The sequence below is a fragment of the Lissotriton vulgaris genome, chromosome 1_1 (assembly GCF_964263255.1).
Source record: "Lissotriton vulgaris chromosome 1_1, aLisVul1.2, whole genome shotgun sequence".
Classification (NCBI taxonomy): domain Eukaryota; kingdom Metazoa; phylum Chordata; class Amphibia; order Caudata; family Salamandridae; genus Lissotriton; species Lissotriton vulgaris.
In genome coordinates this window covers 1101261410-1101288920 of record NC_141685.1, presented here as the reverse complement: position 1 = coordinate 1101288920, position 27511 = coordinate 1101261410, and the positions used below count along the sequence as shown (strand labels likewise).

At 45.3% G+C, this 27511-nt stretch overlaps 1 protein-coding gene across 1 annotated transcript in view; it reads right to left on the bottom strand.

Annotated features, from left to right (window-relative positions):
• LOC147748679 (A.superbus venom factor 1-like) overlaps window positions 1-27511 on the bottom strand; it is a 1557217-nt gene that overhangs the window by 1013189 nt on the left and 516517 nt on the right. Inside the window, exons 7-9 of the mRNA XM_086963549.1 lie at window positions 17125-17212; window positions 8211-8313; window positions 7875-7995 (exon numbers count right to left, since the gene is read on the bottom strand). Coding sequence (XP_086819675.1) covers window positions 7875-7995; window positions 8211-8313; window positions 17125-17212 — 312 coding nt within the window. The remainder of the gene's footprint in view (window positions 1-7874; window positions 7996-8210; window positions 8314-17124; window positions 17213-27511) is intronic.

Here is a 27511-nt window from a genome sequence, read left to right as displayed (position 1 = left end):
TAAATTGTTTTTGTATGAACATCAAGACAATAGAATATTGCTAATGTAGTCTTGTCATCAGAGCGTTGAGTCTACATTTAACGTATTTAAAATTTTTAGGGAGGGCGGAGTACTAATCATATTATGTTGGGTTGACAACATCTTGTAGCGTTCGAGCAACGGTGCACCATTAAAGAGGGTTGAGGTATTCCGGGACGAGTAGTCCAATATATATAGGTAGTTGAATGATTGGAGAAAACAGGGGGTGGAGTGTTGGTGACAAAATAAAAAGTGTGAATACCGAGCAGAGGGAGTTTGCGCACTGTAGCAAGGGAAGAAAGGAAAGCGGCGAGATTAATATAAGTAAGCACGAGGAAATACTTGGATTGAAGGGTTGTGGCATAAGACAGAATGAGAGGGATTATCTAGCATTGTTTTTCTGACTGATAAGTGTTTTGGATGGGTGGGAATAGCTCATTGAAGTTCACCTTTTTGATATAGTGCTATGCGATTAGCAGGACAACGTTGAATTGGGGCTTTTATTAACTACGCAAGTAATGACATTTATTTTGAACTGACACATAGGGCTGCGCTTTGGTAACGTTGTGTTTTTTAAATTATTTGCAGCAAATCCCTGATGAAGGGCAGATAAAATGCCTGAAATGCATAGGATGAAGGATGTTTAAATATACCTACCCTGTTGCAGGAAGAAAAGGCCTTTGGCAAACTGCAATATTGGAAAAAATTGGTTTTACATTGAACTGCCGCGCATGTGATTGTCAATTCGGATTTTCAGTGTTGAAGACATTGGATGTATTGTCTAAAAAATAAACAGTAAAAACTGGAAAAATGGAGTTACCTTTTGTTCAAAGGAATGAATCTGTGCATCCGTTGAGGAGCGCCATGACACTCCACTCTTGTTTGTACATTTTTTAGGCTTGCAAGGGTTTCTAGGTAACAGAACCTGGTGAGATCCAGACAAGTCACCCAATCCTGAATTCCCATGGGTGTCTAGTTTTAAAAAATGTATAGGTTTGCTAGGATTCCCTAGGTGCCGGCAGAGCTAGGGTTCAAAACCTACAGCTAGGCGCTTTGCCAAAAAAGGGTCATTTTTCACTGTGAAATTGTGGTGTGTCCACGTTGCATTTTGCGCCACTTCCTGTTGCGGGCACTAGGCCTACCCACGCAAATGAGGTACCATTTTTCTCTGAAGACATTGGGGAACGCTGGGTGGGTGGAAATTTGTGGATCCACGCAGAATCCAGAACTTTCCACCACAGAAATATGAGGAAAATGTATTTTTTTTTACACTTTTGCAGGTTTGCAAGGCATTCTGGGTAATGGAACTTGATAGGAGCCAGTCAAGTCACCCCATCCTAAATTTCCCTGGGTATCTAGTTCTAAAAAATTTATAGGTTTGCTAGGTTTATATAGGTGCCGGCAGAGCTAGGGTTAAAAAACCTACAGCTAGGCAGTTTGCCAAAAAAGGGTCATTTTTCACTGTGAAGTTGTGGTTTGTCCACGTTGCGTTTTGCACCGTTTCCTGTCGCAAGCACTAGGCCTACCCACACAAGTGAGGTACCATTTTTCTTGGAAGACTTTGTGAAATGCTGGGTGGGGAGAAATTAGTGGATCCACGCAGATTCCAGAACTTTCCCTTACAGAAATGTGAGGAAAATTTGTTTTTTTTACACTCTTTTAGGTTTGCAAGGGATTCTGGGTAACAGAACCTGGTGGGAGCCAGTCAAGTCACCCCATCCTGGTTTTCCCTGGGTGTCTATTTTTTAAAAATGTATAGGTTTGCTAAGTTTCCCTAGGTGCCGGAAGAGCTAGGGTTAGAAAACTACAGCTAGGCACTTTGCCAAAAAAGGGTCATTTTTCATTGTGAAATTATGGTGTGTCCACGTTGCGTTTTGCACCGTTTCCTGTTACGGGCATTATGCCTACCCACACAAGTGAGGTCCCATTTTTATCGGGAGACTAAGGGTAATTCAGATTTGTAAAGCAACTGTTATTACCTTTTGACTTTTGATGCATTTTTGCCTTTCAAACGAAAGACAATGTGTAAAAAAGAAGTAATTTTGAAAAATGATCGATAATTCTCATGCTAGTATGATTATTCCCAATTTCGGAAATGTGAAAATATCTACTGTTTCTACACTCCAATTTTGTTCCCATTTCAGAAATACATAGGTGTCTTTCATACCCATTTTTCCATGTATACATTTTTCCAGACTATTTGCTATAACCTGCTACATAATAAAAAACCATTGCAAGTCACTGCACAGTTTTTGGATCTTGGTTCATTGGGTTCTTGGTGAACTAAAAGTCCTGTATATCCCCACAACCAGTAAGGTCCAGTGGATGTAGCGGTATATTGCTTTCAAAGAGTTGTCATTAGTAAAAGAAGTTACAGGTGAAAATGTTGACTCAAAAGGCTGTTTTTTTCAACAAATTTTCAATTTTTCTTATATTTAACTGTTAATTTCTATAAAGAAACCTTGAAGGATCTACACAAATGATCCCTGAATTCAGAATTTTGTTTACTTTTCAAAAATGTATAGCTTTCCAGGATCCATTATTGGTTTCATACCCATGTCTACCATTAACTAGAGAAGGTTGAAAGCACAAAAAAGAGCAAAAATAGGCTATGTCCCAGCAAAATGCCAAAACTGTGTAAATAACTTTGGTTTTCTGACAAAAGTCTGTCATTCTGCCCCACAAAACCTTTTTTGATACCATTTGTAGGGCAAAACCCAGGCGCCTTCATTTGCTGCACTTTTTTCCCATTTTTCCCAAATAAAACAAATTGTAATTGTATTTTAGCTAATTTCTGGGTCCCCTCAAGGGAAATCCACAAACCCTTGGTACCTTAAGAGTCCCCAGGATGTTGGAAGAAAATAACGCAAATATTGCGTGGATACCTCATGTGGTCAAAAAGTTACAGGGGCCTAAGCGCGAAATACCCCAATAGCCAAAAAAAGGCTTAGCACAGGGGGGGAAAAGGCCTAGCAGCAAAGGGGTTAAGGATGTTAAAAAGTTCATGTATATATAGTAAGGGTAGAGCATTTCTTTAAACATGCTATGTTTAAAATTGAGGAGGGTTAATAGTGCAGAATGTCCCCTGAGAGTTCTTGTGCTAGTTTCACTTGCCATGTAACTTTTCTTTGAGAAATGCTGAATATATGTTTTAGAGACACAAGAAATAGTTGCAAAATGATGTAGGTATGCCTTTAAGAAAAGGTCTTGTGCTTTGAAAAAGTATGAATTGTTTTTTTCAGTTTTAGAAAAATAGTGATGCATGTGCACACTGAGTAACAGAGAAATGTAAGCTCTTAGAGAGCCATATATGCAATCATATATCAAGTGTGATATCTAGACTTATTCAATCACACAGGAACAACACATACACTCTTCCAATCATGCAGGCACTAATTATGTACTCATTGAACTATGCAGGCAACAGCTATGCATTCATCCCAACATCCAGATAGTAGCAATATAGTCATGCAAATACACTGGCACTAACTATGCAGATATGGGACCCCCAATGTAGTTCCTACATACTCAGGGAATCATGCAGGCACTACCTATTGTTTGAGGGAATCACCTAGGCACTATCTATGCACTCATCCAATCATCCAGGGAGTATTGTTGTACTCAACCAGAAACACATATATTTACAAGTTTTAGTGAGGATTATGTACTCTTTTAGAATCATCTGGTGAATTATATATGTATCTGTACACAAAAAGGAGCTGGGGAATATCCCTGTACCTGAAGGGTTTGAGACCTTTCTCATTCAGAGTATGTCCTCCCAGGGCAGAATATAAATCACAAAAAAAATATCCCAATGGACCAACTTGTGGTCAGTGGTGCCGGTTATCTCACTATACAAAAGAACAAGGGGGGAAAAATGGGAAGAGGAAGTGGGCCCCTTTCTAGTGAAAGGTTGCACCTAACTCAACCATGAGCGTGGGGGAGGAAAACACTCTTTGTTTTAATTACCCTCACATACCCTAGTGATGTCCTGCTTCATCATCGGGTCACCCCGACTCCTAAACGTCGGGGTGAGCTCAATCAGAGTTTTGAGAGATCTTTAGATAAATGAAGACCGGGGGGATTAAAGATTAAAAGACCTCAGGCAGACTTCTGGTTTCCCTTCATTCTTGGGGCTGTCTGGGTTATACCAAAATCTTAAAAACAGGTCTGTAGGAGTGTTATGGTCCTAAGACCCTAGTGCCAACATGTTTCAGTCCTGGGTGGCCGTGTAGGTCCTGGACTTTCTTCAGGGCAAATGGATACCTCCTCTGGGAATTATAAGAAGGGGAAGTCCCTATCCTCTCAATGTGGCGAGGGCAGAGTAGCTACTCCTCGTGTGTGTAAACAGATGACTAATCTGTTATGTTTAATCCTCCATCTGTGAATAAAAACAAAGAACAACGACAGATAACACACAACAATAAAATAACATCAATATAGTATTTCTGTTGTGCTTATAACCATTTACGGGGTACCAAAGGGGATGATGGACGGAGCGTTTGAGCAAATCAAACACACACCCCCAGTCAACTGATCTGGGTTTAATCCATCGTTATTCTTTAGCTCACTCCACCACCCCAGTTCAGACATGGCCATATGCAAATCAGTCTGACCCTGTGCCTCATGGGAACAGTCCAGCCCGAACTGCCAAGCCATGTCTTCCCTGGATCGGAAACAAGAATCCTGGGACCGGTTTCTGGCTAATCAGCTGTCATCAGCCAGGCTAGCTAGAATCCAGTGGCAAAGTGAGCAAGGGAGCATGAAAGCAAACAATCAAGAGCAATTATATGTCAGGTGCTCCACGTACAGAGTGATGGGTTTGTGCAGTGAGATGTGCTCATGTGAAGGTAAAAAAGAATTGTGCAATATATATCATCTATTTACAGAGGCCTGTCTGGTCAATACAGTAATCGAGATCAAAATGCATGGTATTAGTGTGATACAGCCAATAAACCACTGTTATCCAACTGTAAGTGCAAATGCCAGTACAGATAGGTAGGGCAAAGTGAATGTTTCAACCCCAAGAGATAATGGTGCATCTAATCCTTAGATCAGGGTTTTCATCAGGACAAGGGGGAGTCACCTATATGGAAGACGGATTAGGATATTAGTAAAGGTGACATGAACCATGTACCATGCATAATACATGGGAGGTAAGTATATGTGTACCTTATTCTACCGGAAGAATGTGGAAAAATGTATCAAAGGGCCAGCCGGCTCCAATGTCAGAGGGCGAGTCGTCTCACAATGATTTAAGAATAATGGTGTGTGCTGAAATGGAGAGAAAGCACGTCAGCCTAACAGTAAAGTAGACTAGAACCTACACCCCAATATAGAGATATTCTTAGCAAAACTCACTTCAATAGGGAAAGGCAAACACCAAATGATCTCCCCAAAGCATAAGCGGAAAAGAAGACCTTATGATTTAGAATCGATCCATATGCGGCGGTTCTTGAGTCTATGAGGATTGCATTTGATATCCTAAATATATGGAGCTCTTTTCTCTTTCAAATACTACTTTAATCAAACACTTAATAATTTTTTGCACTGCACTTATTCACACTTGTTGGGGATTCCATTAGAGGGCAGATACATTTCTTACTTCTCTTCTGATCTTTTCCCTCTAAATGACCCATCAGAGGATATAATCCACCCAGTATCCCTCTATGATCAAGAGGTTATATGGGAGGTAGGTTGGAAACCCAAATGATGATAATGATCACTTGGTTGTGTGATGGGAATCCAACTATCAATAAGGGTCATCTCATCTTGTAATTCTTTGTAATTCCTTGCATTTCCTTTGGTGACACTCATTTTGACATCTTTGCACACTTTGTGATATGTACTTGGATAAATACCTAGCATAGCAGACCCCGGATTATATGTAGGTTTTTGTGATAGATTGAAAGGGGGACTTAATCAGCGTACGGTCTATAAATTCCCTTGGACCCTATTCTTTGTGTTATTTTTCCTATTCATTTTAAAGCATGCTGAATTAATTTCAAGGGGGTCATATCCATTTCAACGCATATCATATTCATCTTAGAATGTGCTTTATTCTTTAAAAAGATGACTCCTTTATATTAGCACATGTTATATTAATTTTAACACAAATCATATCCATTTTAACAAATCTCATAACCATGTTAATGGGTATCATATTGCTTAGTCCTACCCAATTAGAACCCTACATGTGCATGGCAGAGGTATGTTAATAACATTTTTAATTAGCTTTCTAGTGTTTTGAAGAAAGCTGCTCATCATCCTGGCATTTAAACCTTTCGATGGGTCTACTGAATGTGAAAAAAACAAAAACATATTCATTGTATTCTTAGCCCTATGCATCTACTTCCACCAGACAACTGATTCACCATCCCCAGTTTCCTTCAATGAGTCTTCTTTTAGATGTTAAAATGTGGACCTGAAGTAATGGGAGCCAGCAGGCCAGCTCAGGTGGACAGGTCTACACAAATATCTGGTATACAACCAGATCATTAACACTGTGGAGAAACATTTCTTTTCTTTTGCTCTTTCTCTTCTTTCTTTTCTTTCTCCTTTTTATCTTTCACCCTTATTGTTTCCTTCTCTACTTCTTCCTTTCTCTCATTTATTCTTTCTTAGTCTCACCTTCTTTTTCTCCTTCTGTCTCTTTTCCTCACTTTCTTTTGTTTTTGTTTGTGACATGGCAACACCCACAAAGGCTGCAGAGTACTTCAGACATAACAGCAATATAAAAAAGCTAAAGTGAAACAGAACAGTGGAATGAGGAATGGGGATTGCTATTCCTTAGGTGTAATTTGAAGGGGTTGTGTTTTTTATATTTTCTGAAGCTAGCAAATTGACATTTTGTCTGACTTCTCCTGGGGAGTGATCCCCAATATCTGGGAACTTGGCAAGTGAAGGCCTGGGTGAGAGGTTTTGATTTTTTGATGTAAGTAATTTCCAATATGAGGGCTGGATCTGTTCATAATGCCTCTTTATCCCCCATACTGTGGAGTTTATTTCTCTTGGAGACTGAGGTATAGAGCGTTTTGTGGTGCAGGCCATCTGAAGCTGACTGTGGCTTTCAAGGAGAGCCAGTAGAGCTCTCTCAGAATAGGAGTGCTATGCTTCTCCTTTTGGATGCCTTTGACAAGGCAGCTTCTTCAATAAGAATATCCTTCAGAGGTGCTGGAAGGCTTTTGGGAGGGAAGCTGAAGGAAAATTGCTGCTGTCAAAGTGTAATATAACTAGGTTTGTGCCGCTACTCTAAAGTAAGAGGAATGGAAGCGGTTTTAGCCAGTTTTGATGAGTGAAGAGTCATAGTTATTTTGTGGTCAATAATATAAACAATTAGTGTTCTTGACAATCTATTTTATGGGATATGCTTAGAGATGTGAGTAGGTCAACCTACGTTTGTGCAGGTGAAAGGGGCTCTTAGACATAGAAGATGCAGAACTGTTTTTGCTGGTTTTAGTTTTATGACAAATGTGTTCCAGGAATACTCTCAAAGTTGCCATGTTTGAAAGGATGGAAATTCTCATGTAAAGTTGGGCATCAGCTTATTGATGTATGTTGATTCCCTCTACTGGATCTCTGTGTGGAGATCCAGTAGAAACGGATAGAGGCTTGATTAACTCCACATTTTATTATTAATAAAGGGATCCAAATGAAGGCACTATGCAAGAATGTAAGTGATTTAGATGGTCCTAGTTTATGGTGATCTGAAGTGATGTCCTAGACGAGATACCTGGGTACTTGGTTGAACACTAGTTTGGGAGTTCAGTTCTTCATATGAATAAAAATTGTGCAAATATATGGGCCTTAAGCTAAATCATAACAGCATTTGTTCTCCACATATGTATTTCACTTACCTACTGTTGTTAAGACAGTTACAGAAACATAGATGCTGCAATCAATGAGTTCATACATGTCTGTAAAACTTTCTGTCAACATCTTTCTGGTCAGTTTTGCTACTCCACTGCCTTCAGATATCTAGAACAACATGATACAGTGCAGATATGATGAAGGAATTATGGTCACATTTAGTAGCTGCATCACTGTGAATGTGTAAGTATAAATATTTGTAAGGGAAACAAAATGATACAAATTGAGCAAGAGCATAAGTGGTGTTTTGGCAGTATTATTACTAGAACTGAAAATATATGTGTGGACATCAAGATGACATGATTTTCTATTGCGGACTTTACCTTGATTTTTTGAAGGGATGTTGGTATGCTTCTCTTTTTATCGTTAAATTTTACCCCGAAAACAACAAAGGCATCACCTTCTACTGGTCTCCCATACAGATACCTATTGGAAGAGAAGAGTTTTCAGTTTATCGACAAGAGTATTTACCCTGTAATTCAGTGAGACTGGCAGCGGGCTTCAAAGTGGAATAGGTCCATACTGTAACCTAAATTTCGGGGTAATCCACACCAGACGGATATTTTTAAGCAGTGGGGTGTGAGTACCATAGAATAACTTAATGTATGATTCTAGACACAACCTGAAAAAGTATTCCATATTAGTCTACTTTACATGGAATCTAGCATTCAACAGTTTATACTATATTACCCAGCAATGTGTTGGGGGTATTGACCTGATTAGGTGGACAGTCCCCTTGCAGGACAAAGACAATAGATCCAATCAAATGGATACTTTTTTAAAGGGACTTTAAGAATATGCCAGATTGGATCAAATGTTCTTTAAGAATACTTTCAAGAATTGACTCAAACACAAGATTGTTCTTTAATGGGACGACAACAACTCCACAACCCTAAGCGATAACCTCGCCAACCTCTGACTGAAGCAACTCGTCACAAAGCCCACCCACTCTGCCGGCCACACGCTCAACCCCATCTTCTCCTCAAGCCTGCACGTCTCCGTCAGCCACACCACCAAACTCCTCTGGACCGCCCACCACTGCATCCACTTCGCCTTCCAGAAACCCACCTCACACCACCGCACCCAACAGATCCCCAGCCGCTGCTGGAGCAAAATCACCGAAGACCAACTACACGCAAATTTCGCTCTCAGCCCACCCACCGAACCCTCCAACACCGACGATGCTGCCCACAGCCTCAGACGCTGGATCGAGGACTGTGCCAACACCTCGCCCCGCTGAAGAAACCCCACCACAGAGACACCAGCAAGAGGGCCAGCTGGTTCACCCCAGAACCTCTAGCCTCCAAGCAAGCCTGCCGGAAACTAAAGAAGAAATGGCACAGTGAACAAACTCCGGACAGCCACGCAGCACACAAGGACGCCATCCGCAACCACCACCACCTTATCAGGGTGGCCAAGAGAACTTCCTTCAAAGACCACCTCGACAACAATGCACTCAATAGCCAAGAGCTCTTCAACATCGTGAAGGAACTCTCTAACCCCAGCTCCAACACCAACGACATCCCGCCGTCACAAGCCCTGTGCGACTCCTTCACCATCTTCTTCCACTGCAAGATACCAGACATCCACGACAGCTTCAAAACCCAGACAGTCACAACAGAAAGAAATACAACAGACCCTCCGCACACCATCGACCACGACCCCCTGCTAGCCTGGGCCAGCATGAGCATTGATTACACCATCAAGACAATGCGCACAATCCACTCCGGCTCTCTGTCGGACCAATTCCCCCACCACGTCTTCAACAGAGCAAGCAGCTCCATCGCACCCCACCTGCGCAATGTCATCAATCTCTCCCTTGAGATCGCGGCCTAACACACCGAGATCAATGCCCTACTCAAAAAAACCTAAGGCAGACCCAAGAGACCTCAAGAATTTCCGGCCCATCTCTCTGCTCCCCTTCCCGGCCAAGGTCATTGAGAAAACCGTCAACAGACAGCTAACCCGATACCTCGAAGAAAACAGAATCCTGGACCCTTCCCAGTCAGGGTTCCGCAGCAACCACAGCACACAGACTGCATTCATCGCCACCACCGACGACATCAGTACCCTGCTGGACAACGGGGAGACCGCAGCACTCATCCTCCTAGACCTCTCTGCCGCCTTCGACACCGTCTGCCACCACACACTACGTGCATTTACATGGCCCCACTCGCACACGTAGCCCGGCAGCTCAACCTCAACATAATCTCCTATGCCGACGACACTCAGCTGATCCTTTCCCTCACCAAGGACCCCATCACTGCCAAAGCCAACCTCCACGAAGGAATGAAGGCCGTCGCTGACTGGATGAAGACTAAGCCATCTGAAGCTGAACTCGGACAAACCGGAGGTCCTCATCTTTGGCTCCAACCCTTCAGCCTGGGACGACTCCTGGTGGCCGATGGCACTGGGGGCCGCCCCGACACCCACCGACCGCGCACGAAACCTGGGAATCATCCTCGACCGCAAGATCTACAGATGGATCCCGACAGATACAAGAAATACAGTCACCCAGGCCCTCGTCAGCAGCAGACTCGACTACAGAAACGCCCTCTACGCGGGAGCCCCGATCAAGCTCATCAAACGACTACAACGCATCCAAAACGCCTCGGCACGACTGATCCTCGACGTACCACGCCACGGTCACATCACCCCCACCTGAGAAACCTGCACTGGCTCCCCATCAACAAGAGTAAATCTTTCAAGCTCCTCACCCACGCACAGAAGGCACTCCACAAGACAGGCCCAGCCTACCTCAACAGACGGCTCTCCTTCTACATCCCCAACTGCCAGCTACGCTCCTCCGACCTCTCACTCGCCACCAATCAGCGCATCCGAAGAACAACCACCGGTGGGAGATCCTTCTCCTACCTCGCCGCCAAGACATGGAACACCCTCTCACTGAGCCTACGACAGACCGAAGACCTGCTGACCTTCAGGAGGATACTCAAGACCTGGCTGTTCTATCAGTAGCGCCCCCCCCCCCAGCGCCTTGAGACCTTCGCGGGTATGTAGTTAGCTTTACAAATGATTGATTGATTGATTTATTAATTGACAAGTTAAAATGGGATCGTTCAGTAGTGGGATTCTGTGAAAATGCAGATAGGATGTCTTGTTTTCAGTTAGTATTTTGAATTGCCAGATCAGATTGACAGACCAGAACAAATGGACCATATTTTTCAGGAAAACAGAATTGTCTAATAGGACTTTGGAAGTAGGCAAGAAAGACTGAATGGCCCTTTTGTCGTACTTTGTCATACTTTGAGAGTAGACCAGATAAGATGTATCATTATCTATTAGGACTTCCGGAGTAGATCACAATAGGTGGATAGCTCTATTTTGAAATTTCAAGAATAGACCAGATCACATGGATCATTCCTGTAGAACTTTGAGAGCTGACAGTTCAAATCGTTCACTCTCTATTAGCCAGGACTTTGACACTAGGCTAAAATGGTTTGATAGTTCAGGTGTAGTACTTTAAGCGTATACTAGATCAGATGGTTTATTCTCTAGTTGGGTTTTGGGAACAGAGCAGTCATACAGTTGTATTACAGGACTTGGAGAATAGACTCCTGAGACATCAACCTTTAGTACGATCTTTGGAACAAACCTGCCCTAAAGGCATTACACCGGTTGCCGATCCGTGAAAGGGTCAAATTCAAAACCCTATGTACCACTCACAGAGCCATGCAAAATCAAGGACCCCCAATGCTGAAAACTATGCTTTTCCCATACAAACCCAACAGGCCCCTACGATCAGCCCAAGGCAACCTGGCCTAGGTTCATCGAATCAAAAGAGCTCGGACCGGTGGATGCCGTTTCTCGGTGATAGCCGCAACTCTCTGGAATACTCTACCAACCCAACTCCGGTCCGATCAAAACCCCATGAAATTCCGGAAACTTCTCAAGACCCACCTCTTCCCGCAATAACCTCTCTCCCTTACTCCTCTGCCTCTATCCTTAGTTGTTTGTTTGCAATCCCAGCGCTGGGACGCTTCCGGGCAGCCATGCGCTATAGAAATCCTAAATTCATTCATTCATTCATTCATCTGAATGGTTCTCTAGTATAGACATCACTAAGCCTTTTGAAGGTCCTTATTGTAGGTTGAAAGGCCTGACAGAGATTTGGAAGGTTTCGGGACCCTGGTAACAAGGAGAACTGAAGCTAAGTCAAGAACTTGAAAAACACCTAAGCATTTTAAAATATACTTGGCAAACTACAGATTTAACAGTGACAGTTCAATATCATGACAGTGATTAAAATGTTAAATATATTAGCAAATAAACTGCACCAATACACAATTGTGTTTCACAATTTCTTAGAGAATATATCTGTGTAGTCCTGACACAAATCATGTATATGTCTTGTCTTCCTTTGCAAGTGAAAAAGCAACACAGGTAATCATTTTGGACTTTTTTTAAAAAGCTGTCACGTTTCCTAAGCCCTTGTTGAAATGCTTTATTTTTGTCCTTTTTTTATATCCCATATATGTATTATGAAAAATAGAAAGCAGTACTGATGACCATTTTTCGTCAACATTTCTTAAAGGAAATATTACAAGATGCAATGTTAAAACTCCTCACAATACATTAAAATATCTAAATTACATGACAATCAGCTGTTTTTTTAATTTGAGGTATGACCCTGATATAAAAATGTGTTTACTCGAGAGGGAGCTCACCATAAAAAGACACATGTCCAGTAGGACTTTGATAACAGACCATGTAATAAGGGATGTTTTTCAATAAAACTTTGTTAACAAACAAGACCTGCTAGTCATATTTTTCAAAAGGACTGTATAAATACTTCCCATTGAATGGGAAAAGATTTCTCTGGAAATGCAGACATTTTCTAGATCAGAGAGGTAATTCTTCAGTACACACTGTGGGATATATCATTCAAGATGCTATCATCCTTCACAATTTCCCGAAATCAGTACTGTTTTCATGTGAATCTCACTGTCAATCAATCACTCAGGGAATTGTAAGCGCGCTACTCACCCGTGAGGGTCTCAAGGTGCTAAGGGAGGGGGGGTCCGCAGATCTGTTTAGCCGAAGAGCCAGGTCTTGAGGGCGTTCTTGAAGGTGTTCTTGGAGGGAGTGCGTCTGATGTCTGCTGGTAGCTCGTTCCAGGTCTTGGCTGCAATGTGAGAGAAGAATCTTGTGCTTGCTCTGGCTATGCGGATGCACAGAGTTTCGGCCAGTGCGAGCTTGGAAGATTGGAGGTTTCTTTTGGGTACGTGGAAGTTGATTCTGTCATTGAGGTATTTGGGTCCGTTGTTGTGTAGGCATGTGTAGGTGTGAGTGAGGAATTTCAAAGTTACTCTTTTCTCCACAGGGAGCCAGTGGAGACTTCATAGGTGTTGGCTGATGTGTTCATGTCGGGGGATGCCGAGGATAAGTCTGGCGGCAGTGTTCTGTATTGTCTGGAGTTTGCGGAGTAGGGACTTGTTGATGCCGGCGTACACTGCATTTCCATAGTCTAGTCTGCTGGTGATGAGTGCGTAGGTGACTGTCTTCCTTGACTCAGGGGGGATCCACTTGAAGGTCTTGCAGAGGATGTGGAGGGTGTTAAAGCAGCTGGAGATGACGGCGTTGACCTGTCGGTTCATGGTGAGTGATTAGTCGAGTACGATGCCGAGGTTCTCGGCATGGTCTGAGGGGGTAGGTGGACTTCAGAGGGCGGTCGGCTACCAGGTGCTGTCCCGTGCAAAAGGGGTGGTACTGATGACCAGGACTTCTGTCTTCTCTGCGTTGAGCTTCAGGCAGTTTTTGGTCATCCAGACTGCAATGTCTTGCATTCCTTTCTGTAAGGTCAGTTTGGCAGAGGTGGGGTCTTTGGTGAGGGAGAGGATGAGCTGGGTGTCGTCGGCGTAGGATACGATGATGCGGCTGTGTTGTCGGAAGATGGCTGCGAGCGGGCCATATAGATGTTGAAGAGGGTGGGGCTCAAGGGTAAACCCTGTGGGACTCCGCAGGTGATTTTCATGGGGTCAGAGAGGAAGGGTGGGAGTCTGATCCTTTGGCATCTTCCGGTGAGGAATGATCAGATCCAGTCCAGGGCTGTTCCTTGTATGCCTGCATTGTGTAGTCCGGCAACTAGTGTGCGGTGGGAGACGGTGCCAAAGGCCGCTGATCGAATAGGATGAGGGTTGTGGAGTGGCCTTGGTCCAGGAGGGTGCAGATGTCATCTGTGGCGGTGAGTAGGGCAGTCTCTGTGCCGTGGTTGCTTCGGAATCCGGATTGCGATGGGTCGAGGAAGGTATTCTCTTCAATGAATTGTGTAAGTTTCCTGTTGACTGTTTTCCCTGCAACTTTGGCTGCGAAGGGGAGGAGTGAGATGGGCTGATAGTTCTTGAGGTCGGTGGGGTCGGCTGTGGGTTTTTGAGCAGGGGTTTGACTTTTGCGCGCTTCCAGTCATCTGGGAAGCTGCCTGTTTTAAAGGTGGTGTTGATCGTGCATTGTAGCTTGGGTGCGGTGGTGGCCGTGGCTCTGAGGTAGATGTGATGGGGACAGGGTTCGGTGGGGGCCCCCAAGAGGATGCTTTTCCTGGTCGAGGTGGTGTCTTTGGCCGTGATCAATGTCCAGATGGAGATGGTGGGCTGGCTTTTGTTTCTGGGGGGCGGGGGGCCATCTGTGGTGCCTGGTGGATGGTCGATAAAGTTGTCGTAAAGATTTTTGATCTTGAGGTGGAAATAGGTTCCAAACTTGCCGCAGAGGTCTTGGGATGAGGTGATATCTATGGCTTCGCTACATGGGTTGGTGACTTCTTGAATGACACTGAAAATTTCCTTGGAATTGGTGGAGTTGGCCAGGATTTTGTTGTGGATGAAGTTCCTCTTGGTGGCTCTGATCTGGTTGTGGTAGTCCATCATGGCGTCCTTGTAGGTGGTGTAGTTTTCGGTTGTCTTGGTGTTTTTCCAGTTCTTCTCCATGTGTCTGCAGGTGCGCCTGGCATCTTGGAGAGCAGTGGTGAACCAGGCGGCTTTCCTGGGGCGTTGTCTGTCTGTGTTGCGTATTGGGGCAAGCTCATCTGCACAGTTTGGAGATCGCGGTGTGAAGTTCTCTGGCTGCATCATTTGCGTTGGATGCCCAGGTGTGGTTGTCTCGGGTGAGAGTGGAGTTAAGTTGCTCATCAGTAACCTTGCTCCAGTTCCTTCATGGTGGGCATGGGGCTGGTTTGGATGCCTTGGGTGTATTGATGGCGAAGTGTACGCAGTAGTGGTCGGTCCATGGTGGCTGCGTTGTGTGGCTGAATTGGATGCTGTTGCCTGCCGTGAAGATGGGGTTGAGTGTGTGTCCTGCTCTGTGGGTCGGTGTGTTGATGAGTTGTTTAAGTCCGATGCTGGCGAGGTTGTCACGAAAGACAGAGGATTTGGGGTTGCCGGGGTTGTCGAGGTGGAAGTTCAGGTCTCCAATGAGTTTGTAGTTTGTTGAGGCGATGGCGTGGGGGTGCGATGAAGTCGGTCATGGTGGTGGCGAAGGGGGTACGGGGGCCGGGGTGTCCCTAGACGAGGGTTCCTCAGAGTGTGGCTATGTGGGTGGTCTGGATCTGGAAGTGCAGGTGTTCGACAAAGGGGAAGGTTTCGCTGGAGGTGGTGAGTCGGAGGGTGCTCTTGTGGGCAATAGTGAGGCCCCCTCCTCCGTGGGTGTATCCATCTGGGATGGCGGATGCTGATATCGGGGCGGAGGATGCGTTGGACGGGTCTCTGTGAAGAAGGCGATGTCGGGCGAGAGAGAGTCAATTAGGTTCCAGATTTCCATGGCATGTTTGTGCACAGAGCATACTTTGAGGATGCATTTTAGGGTGTCGCCGGTGCTGGTGCTGGCTGTGTTGGAGGCTGGGGTGAAGGTGAGGGTCTGGCGGCAGTGGAGGCAGGAGAACTGGCCATGGGTCGTGTTCAGCAAGGCCTGTTGGCATTCTCTAAGTCTTCCAGGGTTGAGTGCGAGGAGGGTGGTGATGCCGTAGTGATGAGTAGTGGGAGGTCCAGAGCTCCTGGTACTGGCCACGCTCTGGTCGCGGACGGGCACAGATGGGCTTGCCTTTGGTACGCCTTCTGCGTGCCGGCAGCGCGCCCGCTGAGCGCATCCACTACACGTCCGCACATTGGCTGCCATTAAGTAGGGGAGGTGGGAGGGAGGAGAGGCTGGGAGGTGGGAGCAGGGAAATTCCAGGGGGGAATTCCCGGGGGGAATTCTGGGGGAAGGGACTGCAGGGGCAGCAGCGGCGAAAGGCAAAAGGAACAGGCAGGCACGAGAAAATAAAAACAGTGGTGGAATTAGAGAAAGACAAAGATGGGCATAATAACAGTGCCACAACAGGGAATAATTAAGGATAAAAATGGCTGAGAAAGGTTATGGTGGTTGCAGGCAGTCTGGTCCCAGTTGGGGTGGCAGCAGGCGAAGGAGTGGGCAGCAGCCTTAAACCTCCCAAAGAGGAGGTCGCGGTCTGGAGGCAAGAGACGGCACAGCGGAGCTGCGGGGAGAAAGTGGACCTAGACCGAGGGTCGGAGGTCTTTCTCACTGTAAAGCTATTTTGTATCAGGTAAATTATTTGTGTTATACCAACAAATGCCAATAGCAGCAATAGTGGTGTTGTGAATAAAAACAATCAAACAGTATGCAAAGATTATGCAGAATATACCCTGTCTCCTAGTGCATACTAAACCCCAACATATCTCCGCCTGGGCCTTCCTGAGGAATTAGACATTGGAGAAGGTGTAGGAGGAGAAATTTCCAAAAAAACAGGGAGGGTGAAGTGACAGAAAAAAGGAAAAGGAGGTATATCCAGGCACCTGCTGATTAATAAGCAAGGAACAAAAAAATAGAACGGGCGCCATAGGAGGAAGGCAGGCTGCATAGACCAAAAATAGATTCTCATCTCTATTAAGGTGCATTAGACTTCACCAATCTCAGGTGACCAACAGCGTGCTCCTGCTCCCCAGAAACAAAATTTGGGACATGAGTAGCATGTAAAAAATTTAAGCAGGATGGGGATTTTCCCAATACAATGTCTGGTAAGCAGGGATTTTTCCACAGGACAGACACTAGTGCAAAGGGTGCATTGGTTACTGCCCTTTGGTAAAAAGTCCTAAAATCAATTAAATGCAATTTTATGTGAAATATGTCAGGCTCTTACATGCAGTGTTGACCATGCAAGAACAGCACAGATATGAGCCACAAAAACAAGTGCCTTCGGAAACAAGATTCCTCTTTATGCCAACAGAAATTTACCTTGCTATGATGTCCACAAGCACCTCATCATCATCAACATAGAAAAAGGGTATCCTTGGTTTCATATGCACTTCAAAATTGGGAACCACTGCAGGAGGAAAAGAAAATAAAGGTGTTAATATGGTTGCCATTACTTTGAAACAAATCTTATCTGCAGAGATGGAGGTCGACATGGTGATGGATTGCAGTAAAAACATCCTGTAATAAGTTGTTGTTAGAAATTGGGTTGTTGGTTGACTGTGGTATGAGCCCTAGGCAAGCAGAAACCACAATCCTAGTAAGGGTCAAAGGTAGACAACCGTAAATTAACACATGCTAACCCTCTGGTAGTTTTGCACAAAACAGTCAGGCTTAACTTTAGAGGGAAGGTGTAAAGTATTTGTGCAACACTTCAAACAGTAAAACAATGAAAACACCACACAAAAAGATTCCACACCAGGTTAGAAACATAGAGCTTAATTTAATAAATAACACCAGACTGAAATGGCAAAGATCCAATAACTAGAATTTGAGATAAGAATTTTTAAATAATAAACTGTAAAATGGAGCTGAAAAGCAATTAGTGCTTACTTTGGATATCTGGTCGTGTCGGACCGGAACAAAGTCAAACGTTCAGGCTAACCGCAATAGACCATGAGTCGGATGCAGAGACCCATAGAGGGCCTTTGAACAAAAGTACATTGATCCGGGTTACGTCGAAGAAGATGCAGGATGCAGTCGATGTCGATCCTCGCAATGGCCGCGATGCTCCGTCCTCATCCATACAACAGCAACAATGCATCGGCTCCGATGAGCACAGGGGCTGTGATGAAGAGTTCTCGGCGACATTGTTGAGGTGGCCGTCGATGATATGCAGCGTTGGTTCCGAAGGAGATGAGCCAGTTCCAAACCACGCAGCTGCACTTATGCCCTGGTTCCAGAAAGGATGCATGGGTTTTCTGGAGCAAGTATATCAGGGCCACTTCCAAGGGTGGCACCACTTAGCATGGTAGGCTCACAGATGGCAAAGTCCAGGTGCAAAAGTAGGTAAGTTGGAAGTCGTTTATGTCCCTGAGACTTCATATCAGGAGGCAAGCCAGAAAACCCTTGGAGTCACTTTGGGTTCCTACGATGCAGGTCCAGACCATCTCACCCATGCAGGGGAACAGTAGGCCAATGGGTCAGCAAAACAGGAGTTCAACAGAGTAGCTGTCCAGCAGAGTGGCAGAACTGCGGTGTCTGAGGTCCAGTACTTATCCCAAGTTGTGCTTTTGATGTGAGGGAGACTACAAAGACAGGTCTTTGAAGTGCACAGAGGTCCTCCCTTCCTGCCCTGGCTCCAGACTCACCACGGGGGGGGGGGGGGGGGGGGTAAGAAGCGCTTCATGTGGGGACAGGACACAGCTTCTTCAGGTGTAAGTGAGGAAGGGCCTAGTCCCCCCCCATCCTGCCAGGATGGTCCATCAAGTCACTCCAAAGCTCCTATTGTTTTTGGCTGTCTATGGGGAATACATAAAGTCCATCTATCACCCTCCTCAGATGTGTATCAGAGCCAGGCAGCAGGCACCAAATGGCTAAAGTAAGAAAATGCCAACTTTCTAAAAGTGGCATTTTCGGAATTGCAATTTAAACTTATGGTGAAGTTGTGATTTTAAATTGTGATTCCAGAGATAGCAAACTTGAAAAGTCCATCTCTTCACAATTGGGAATTACACTTATAAAATGTAATACGTTAATCCTAAAGTTATCCCATGGAAGTCATAGGCCTTGCAGTAGAGAAAAACAAATTGGAAACAGGTAACGGGTAGTGTCTAACGACTACACTATTACCTCCAATATACTATTAGAATGTTGACGGTTAATTCATTTTATAGTAAGGAAATTGCTTCATATGGCAAAGGATGCCAACTGCTTCAGTAGCTATTAATAGTGTAGCAGGGGCAGTAGCACCGGGGTCCAGAGTCTCTGGGACCCACGGCTCACCAATTATACCGGGATTTTTGTACCATGAACCTGTGCTGCGGGGGCATTTTCCTTGCTATGTCAGCAGTTGGCTAAGTACCCAGGACAGTAGGTGATGCTGATGACGTTAGCGCAGCTGATATCCCTGACGAAATTTGCACTGAGATTAGATAAATGAAGCCAGCAGCAATGTTTAAAGTTATTCTGTTTTTTTCTGGATTGGTAACACATTTTAGAATTACAATCTAGGTACACAAATGCATAAGCAACCCACAGCATTCTTTCTTTTTATTGTTTTTTCCTCTTGCAGTCTACTCATTGAATTTCATGGCCCTGAACTACACCTTCCAACAACTCGCTGTCTTAGATATGTGCACACAACAGAAGCAAAGAAATTCTGTGATTTTTAAAAAACAGCTACAGGATGAAATGTATCATTCCACGTCCATGCCGTTCCTTTGCCAGAACAGCAGCAGCAGCACAAGAAGAGGTCAAAACAGTAGAACATTGTGCACTGTTTTTGTCGGGATAGCTGTTGTGCAACCCGAGATTCTCTTCCAAGTATTGTTCATTCAATTAATTGAAAAGGGGGTTTTCTTGAGCGCCAGATGTTGGAAGGACGTGTTTAAAACGGGTTTCAAGACTGCAAAAGCAATAGCTGAAATCTGACATCACCTTATGGCACAGAGTCCACGATCCGAATGAGTTCCTAAATATAAATTGTGCATTTATAGCACAAGGTATAAACAGCTTTGCTATCTTGTATCAGATTGGCCTGGATAGAAGATAGCAGACTGCAGAGTCAAAATGCGCGGCCGTGCAGCCAGCGAAAGTGAAAGCATTTGTAACATGAGCCTCAACAGATGGCATCCCTGCGCGCTGCTGCTGGCTCCTGAGAGCAAACCACTCTGGGAGTAAACCTGATCCAGAACAGATGGCACCCTGCGGGCTCCTGAGACCCCTGGGCCATGGGAATGAAAGTTGTAAGGGGAGGCAGACCATGCACCCTTCTTTGGCCATTTGCCTGCTTTACATTTTTGAAAGCCACACGCAAAGGCCAATGGGATGTGTGGGAGGAGGCAGACCCCCACGGAGAAGGCTCTTGGAAGTCTGAAGTGATTTCAAGAGCCCTCTCCTAGAGAAGCGCTTACGCATTCCGCTCTAGGCAAGACCTAAAAAGGGAAAGTTTGGGCCTGGCAAGAGGTTTATCTTGCCAGGCTGAAATGGTAGAGTAAACTACACAAACAGGCTCTGCTATGGTAGGCCTCAGCCATGGTTAGAGGGCTACTTAGTGGGTGGCACTATAAGTGCAGCAGGCCCACTAATAGTGTTTAATTTGCAGGCCCTAGGGACATGTAGTGCACTATATTAGGCACTTATAAGTACATTAAAAATGACAATTGGGGATCCAATATTACCCTGTGTAGGGGAAAGAGCACAACTCTTTTGCACTGGTTAGCAGTGATAAAGTGTATTGAGTCCCAAAGCCAGCAGACACAAGGTCAGAAAAATGGAGATGGTAGGCAAAATGTTGGGGGTGAGTCCACCTTAAGGCTGTAAGGTCTAACACTTGACCTCCCAGCTGAAAGTGGACAGAGCTACTCAACCCCTTGGGATTTCTATTCACTAAGCCAGAAAATCCTAGAGAGACCATCAGCATTGGCGTGGTCTGACCCTGGGTGGTGTTCCACCGTAAAGTCCATTCCTGTAGGGAGATGGACCACCGTAACAGTTTGGAATTCTCTCCCGTCTCCTGCATAAGTCATCTGAGGGGTCTGTGGTCTGTCTGAACCAGGAAGTGAGTCCCAAAGAGGTATGGCCTCACCTTCTTCAGTGTCCAGACCACAGCAAAAGCTTCTCTTTCAATGACACTCCTCCTCCGTTCCCGTGAAAGTAACATCCTACTAATGAAGGCTAATGGTTGGTGTATGCCCTCTTCATTTAGCTGTGCTATGACTGTCCCTGTGCCATGCTCTGAAGAATCCATTTGCATGATTAATTGCTTGGAAAAATCAGTAGCCTTGAGCACAGGTGCTGTACATATGACTTCCTTGAGGGAATCAAAGGCTTTCTGACAAGCCTCTGTCCAGATCACCAATATGGGCTATTTCTTAGTAGTCAGGTCAGTTAAGCGGGCAACTGTGGTGCCATAACTCTTAACAAATCATCTGTGGTAGTCTGTAGTAGCTTGTGAGGCTGAGGAAGACTCTCACTTCTGTTTGGGTTTTAGGCGGTTGCACGGCCATGATAGTATCAATCGTGGCCTGGAGCTGCTGCACCTTGCCCCAAACCATAAGGAGTCCTAGGTACACCACGGAACCTTGCCCAATCTGGCACTTACTGGACTTGATGGTCAGGCCTGCCTATTTCAGGGCCTGAAGCACCTCGTGGAGGCGATGCATGTGTTTCTCCCAGCTAGAACTAATGAAAGCAATGTCATCTAAGTAGACAGCACAAAATGCCTCTCTACTAGCCAGGACCCTGTTAGCCAACCTTTGGAAGCTAGCAGGGAAATTTTTCAAGCCTAAAACTGTAAGTGGCCCTCCGGGGTTGAAAATGCTGACCTTTCTATGGCCCCCTCAGTCAGAGGGATCTGCCAGTAGCCTTATATCAAATCATAGGTACTGAGGAATTTGGCAACGCCCAGTCTGTCAGCTCGAGGGATGTGGTGGGCACCAATCTTGGTGACTTAGATGAGTCCTAGGTAGTCCATGCAGAACTGGAGATCTGGTGTGGTGCCTGGTGGGGCAGCCTTTGGCACCATAAGCACAGGGATGAATCAGGGGCTATTAGAGGGCTCAATCACCCCTTGTGCCAACATCTTGGAGATCTCCTCCTTGACACTATTCCTCACCAAGCCTGACAACAAGTAAATTTGGTTCTTCACGGGTAGACTGTCTCTAGTGTTGACATCATGAACGCACATATGTGTGAGTCCAGCCGAGAGTGAGAACAGTGAGGCAAACTGTACCAGCAACAGGTAACAGTACCTCTGCTCTTCTGAGGTCAGGGTGAAATAGAGGTTGACACTCTCCAAGAACCCATCATGTTCCTGAGCAGAAAGGAGGTCAGGGAGAGGATCAATCTCCTCTTTTACCCCCTCTTCTGCCATAAGGAGCATGCTCACTTCGGACCTCTTGAAGTGAGGCTTGAGTTAGTTCACATGGAATAACGTTAGGGGGCTCCTAGGTGTCTGGAGATCCACCAAGTAGGTGGTCTCCCCTCTACGTTACTTGGTTTTGTATTGGATGGTACAGCGGCCCTTGAGAGACCTGGGCTCTACTGCTTCCATGACCCACATTTTCTTGTCAGGCTGAAACCCCACCAGACTGGCCTTCTGTCCATACTAGAGCTTCATGACTTTCTGACTCGCCCCTAGATTACTATTTGCTTTCTTTCAGAAGTGATGCATCTGGTTGCGGAGGGCCAGCATGTAGGTGACCACATAATGGGGGGGGATTCCTAGGAGCTTGCCCCCACCCCTCCCTGACAAGGCTCAGACTAGGTCCCCTAAAAGGTTGTTCAAAGAGGAGTACAAAGGGGTTATAACCTACTCCTTTCTGTGGCACCTCCTTGTAGCAAAGAGAAGGCATGGCAAGAGGATGTCTCACTAATGCCTCGTGAGCTTAGGCAGGACCATAATTATGCCCTTCAGGGTATTGTTACATTTTTCCACAAGACCATTGGTTTGGGGTGATAGGGTATGGTGAACTTCCAAGTCACACCATGCTCATCCCACATGAACTTCATGTATGTGGACATGAAGTTAGTGCCTCTGTCAGACACTTCCTTCCTGGGGAACTCATCATGGTTAAAGATCCTCATCAGAGTTCTAGACACTACAGGTGCAGTCACTGACCTTAGAGGGATGGCCTCCCGGTAGCAGGCGGAATGGTCCACCAACACCAGGACACACCTGTTGTCTAAGGCTGTATAGGCCTAAAGGCCCATTGAAGTTGAGGCCCACCCTTTCAAAGGGGGTGCCAATAATTGGTAATGGGATCAGGGGAGCATTATGCTTTTTCTATGATTATTCCCTGGCCTAGCAGGTAGGACAAGGCCTGCTGAATGCATATGAGGCTGACTTCATTCTGGGATAATAAAAGTGGGAGACAAGCCTGGTGAAGGTCTTGTCTAGCCCTAAATGTCCTGATAGGGATATGTTGTGAGCCAAACTCAAAAGGAAGGACCGGTAACACTGGAGCACCACCAGCACACAGGCTGCCCCAGCATCGGGAGACTTAGGCTCGCTATAAAGGAGATCATTCTCCCAGTAGATGAGGTGATCCCCACAGGCGTCATATATAGCATGAACTGAAGCCTGTCACCCCAAGCCCTCAAGAGTGGGACACTCTTCCTGTGCTATGCAGAATTTATCCCTGATATTCTTAATCTCACCTTGCCAGCTAGCAAGCTCAGGTAGGTTATCTCGGGTGGCAATGTTCTCCCCGGTTGACTCGGGGGCCACCTCTTCAGTGATACTGTCAACCTTCACTGTGGGAACTTCAGGGGCTGGTTTCCCACAAACCTTGCCCCTCTCCTTAGCAGCTGTCAGGGTCATTGTTCTTGGCTCCATACACTCTTGACTCCCTTCTTTGGCAGCCATGGACTGTGTGGCCATACAGACCTACTCAGGCAATCCCATCATCTCCAAGTGAGGCTTGAAAAAAAAAAAAGAGACTTGAGCTCTACCTCCCTCCAGGTAGTGTACTCCAGGTCATTGTCTAGCAGACAATCAACATGCATGGCAGGGCTCACAGCAAATATCAGAGAACCTGGAACCCCCGACTCAAAGGAAACCAGAGCCACCAGTAAATGGTTATCTCGATTGACGACGACTATGACTTGGTAGAATGTTTTTGGTAGGACGTGCTCTGCAGATACCAGTGTTATGGACCCAAATGTACCCCAATCTAGGCCTAGGTACCTACATGTCCTTTTACCTATATTTGCCCTACCTTGCTCTGTATAACGGTTCTAGCACTGACCTTTTACCCAGTTATGTGCTGAATAAATGTTGATCAGTTTCCTTGAAACTAGCCTAATTTATTATGCATGAGGATTCTTAGAAAGGCCCCTGCACATGGCGTACATAACAGGATTAACATACTCTGTATAAAAGTCATGGTCATCTTCATCCTAGGGCGAAAGAACTACTTTGCATAATTGGAGGTATTGATTTAGGCTCATTTACATAATCATACTCACAACATATCGATTGTGTAAAGAACCCCGAAGCTACATGTATGGTAGAAAAGAACCATACCAACACTAGATAGGCAGAGGAGAACCTTCCAAGCTGACATAAGATGCTGAGGTCCCTGCGCGCAGAGGCTCCAGCACGCAGTGGTCTGACATCCCTTGCGGGGTGTCCAACTCTCCATTTGAGGACATAGAAGTCCTGTTAACTTACCAAGAATAAATTAATTGTTTTAAAGGCACCCTCCCCAAAACCACAGCAAATGGAAACTGGCTCCACTCCCCAGAGAAAGAGCAACCTGGCCAGTCCTAGCTGAGTATACACCACATCCAGAGATCGATACATTGCCAGCAGCAGAGTTGCATACACTTTACAAAGATATAGTAAAATTATACTGGAACCTTACACAGTTTGTAATACGAAGGTCGGTCAGGTAAAGAAAACCGCTCGGTTTTCTTTACTTGACCGACCTTCACGAAGACTCTACCGGGTGTTGGATGGCTGTTTAGTGTCATGAGATCTAATTGTGAACATAGATGAATATTTTCTAGAAAACTACTTAGTATATGTACTGTACTGTATATCTCTGTTCTTTGTCTGTATTTGTTTGACCAAGGTTCTTTAGCAGTGGACCTAAGAGGTGGGCAACCGGTGGCAAATAAGGTTTTGCTTTGACTCCTGTGTATATACTAGGGTAGTGCAATTGTTGATTCCTACTGCTAAGTGTTGCGTTGTTGAACCTCAACTGCAAGGGACTTCAACTAAAATAAGCCCACAAATGCTGAACGCGGTTATGGAACGAATGCCCACTAAATGTGAGCAAATGACATTCTGGATAGCACAGAAAATAGCACAGCTTGAAGCCGTATTTCCTTGTACGGGCCCGCAGGAAAAAGACAGAGTACTAATAATTTTCTTGCCAATGGGAATAGCTCCCCGATAGAAGATTGTACCACACGGGGTACAGTTTTCGCTGCTGTTTATACCAGAACTCATGGTACCCCCTCAATAGCATTCATACCAGAAGTATTGAAACAAATACAGAATGAGTATGGTCCAGAACCTGCCCTGGATTTAGAGATGAAATTGATAGGCACTTTTGCCCAGGTATCAACAATTATATTAGGTAGCATAAAAGGGGAGGCAGCAGCAGTGGCTATATGCCAACGCCTGAGGTAAGTATCTCCTGCTCAACAGGAAAGAGAACTACCGAAGATTATCAAACAAACCTATGCTTTGGTGGGTAGAGCTAAGCTTGGGAAACCACATACAACGAGCAATCCTGAAAAGGATAACTCAAAGCTACCACCTGATTCTTCTGAAAAGAAAAGGAATAACAAACAATCAAAAAATAATAAGCAGAAAGCATCACGGGGTGGGTCTCCTCAACAGGAGCCCTCTGATAGAACATATATTCTTAGGAACTGTGATAATATTTGAAAACCTGACAGGTATCAGGATACTGATACACGTTCCTTTCGTTCCTTTCCGGGTTCATCAAAAAAATCGGACAGGGAAGGACAGTCAGAACACACATCAGAAAGACGAGTCAAGCCAGAAGACACACATCACACTTCAGACTACATTATCAAACAAGAAGATAAACCCAAAACTAAATCTGAACTAATGGATGACGGACAATTACCTCCAACTTAACGCCGGAAAAACCGAGGTGCTCCTCCTTGGCCGAAACACCAGCCTATGGAATGAGCACTGGTGGCCGTCATCCCTAGGCGCCACTCCACTCCCCAAAAACTGTGTTAAAAACCTGGGAGTCTGGATGGATGCCAACCTTAGCTTCCAGTCCCACACTAAAAAGGTGGCAGCCACCTGCATAGGTCTTCTAAGGAACCTCAGGCCTATACTTGGGCTCTTCAACTCTAAAGCTCGCCAGCTAATTATCCAGGCTACCATTTTATCACGCCTGGACTACGCTAACGTCCTCCTTTTGGGAGCAAACAAAGCGGAAACAGCTAGGTTCCAACGTATCCAGAATGCGGCGGCCAGAACGTTGGTTGGCCTCCCACGTAGATGCTCAGCCAGAGCTACCATCCGTAAGCTCCACTGGCTGCCCGTGGAACACCGAGTTAAATTCAAGGCTCTTACCACGATCTTTAAGATCGTTAAACAAGGAAATCCCCCTCTGCTGCGGAACCTCGCCCGACCTTATGTTCCTGGTCGTGCACTTCGCTCTTCCAACCAACTTCTTCTGACAGTCCCTAGGACTAGACTCTGCCGAACTGGAGGCCGCTCCTTTAGCGCCCTTGGTCCCAAACTATGGAACGATCTCCCCCTCAGTATTCGTTCCATAGATTGCCTCCCAGCCTTCCGTAAAGCTATTAAGACCCACCTCTTCCCTGCTCCCTAGGTCCCCCTTCCCCCCTCCCTTTCTATCCTACAGGTGTGTGCCTGTCTCATAGCGCCGGGACACCCCATTGCTGGGGTAGCTGTTGCGCTTCACCAAACCTAGAAATAGAAAAAATAGAAAATAAATCTATGCTACTGAACAGGGAATGAGCTCTGATGATTCTAGATAGCGCAGCAAAAGTAACAATAGCTCACCAGAACCTGATGGAATTTCTGGTGACAACAGCGTTGAATGGACATATCATGGTGGAGACACGGTGGAGACACCTGATATAAGAGTAAGTGTCAAACATAGTTTCGACACAATTATGCTCCAAATGGAGGGGGACATACCCAGGAAAGATAAAGGTCTCTTTGGGGAGAATCTGACATGGATACAACATTCTTTTGCTGAAAAAGATTGGCCACCTGAGTTCATCATGGAGTGCCCAAAGGGGGAAGATGCAATTTTACTGGCTTTCTCTGACCTTGTTCCAGAGTCACTAAAACATTCATACTCACAGGAGTGGGCATTAACGCTAGCTCCCACACTTTACCACAATCATGTAGGGTGAGATGCTGAGTCACCTCACCATGAAATCCCATTGAAAACGACTTCTACTCCACAGAGGCAGCACCCAATAAAACATGACACAAAGGAACAAGTCAGGGAGATCTTAGATCAACTTGAATACCAAGTTGTGATTGAAAATTGCACCTCTTCCATGAATAATCCTTTGTTTTTCATAATGTAACCCAATAATTCATAACATCTAGTTTTAGACTATAAGCATTTGAACACATGCACACGAACATTTGCAGTACAAAATGCACACAGTGTCACATTAATGAATAACAGTAAGAGACGGAGTCCTCCACCGCCGTGAGCCTCGACTGGGC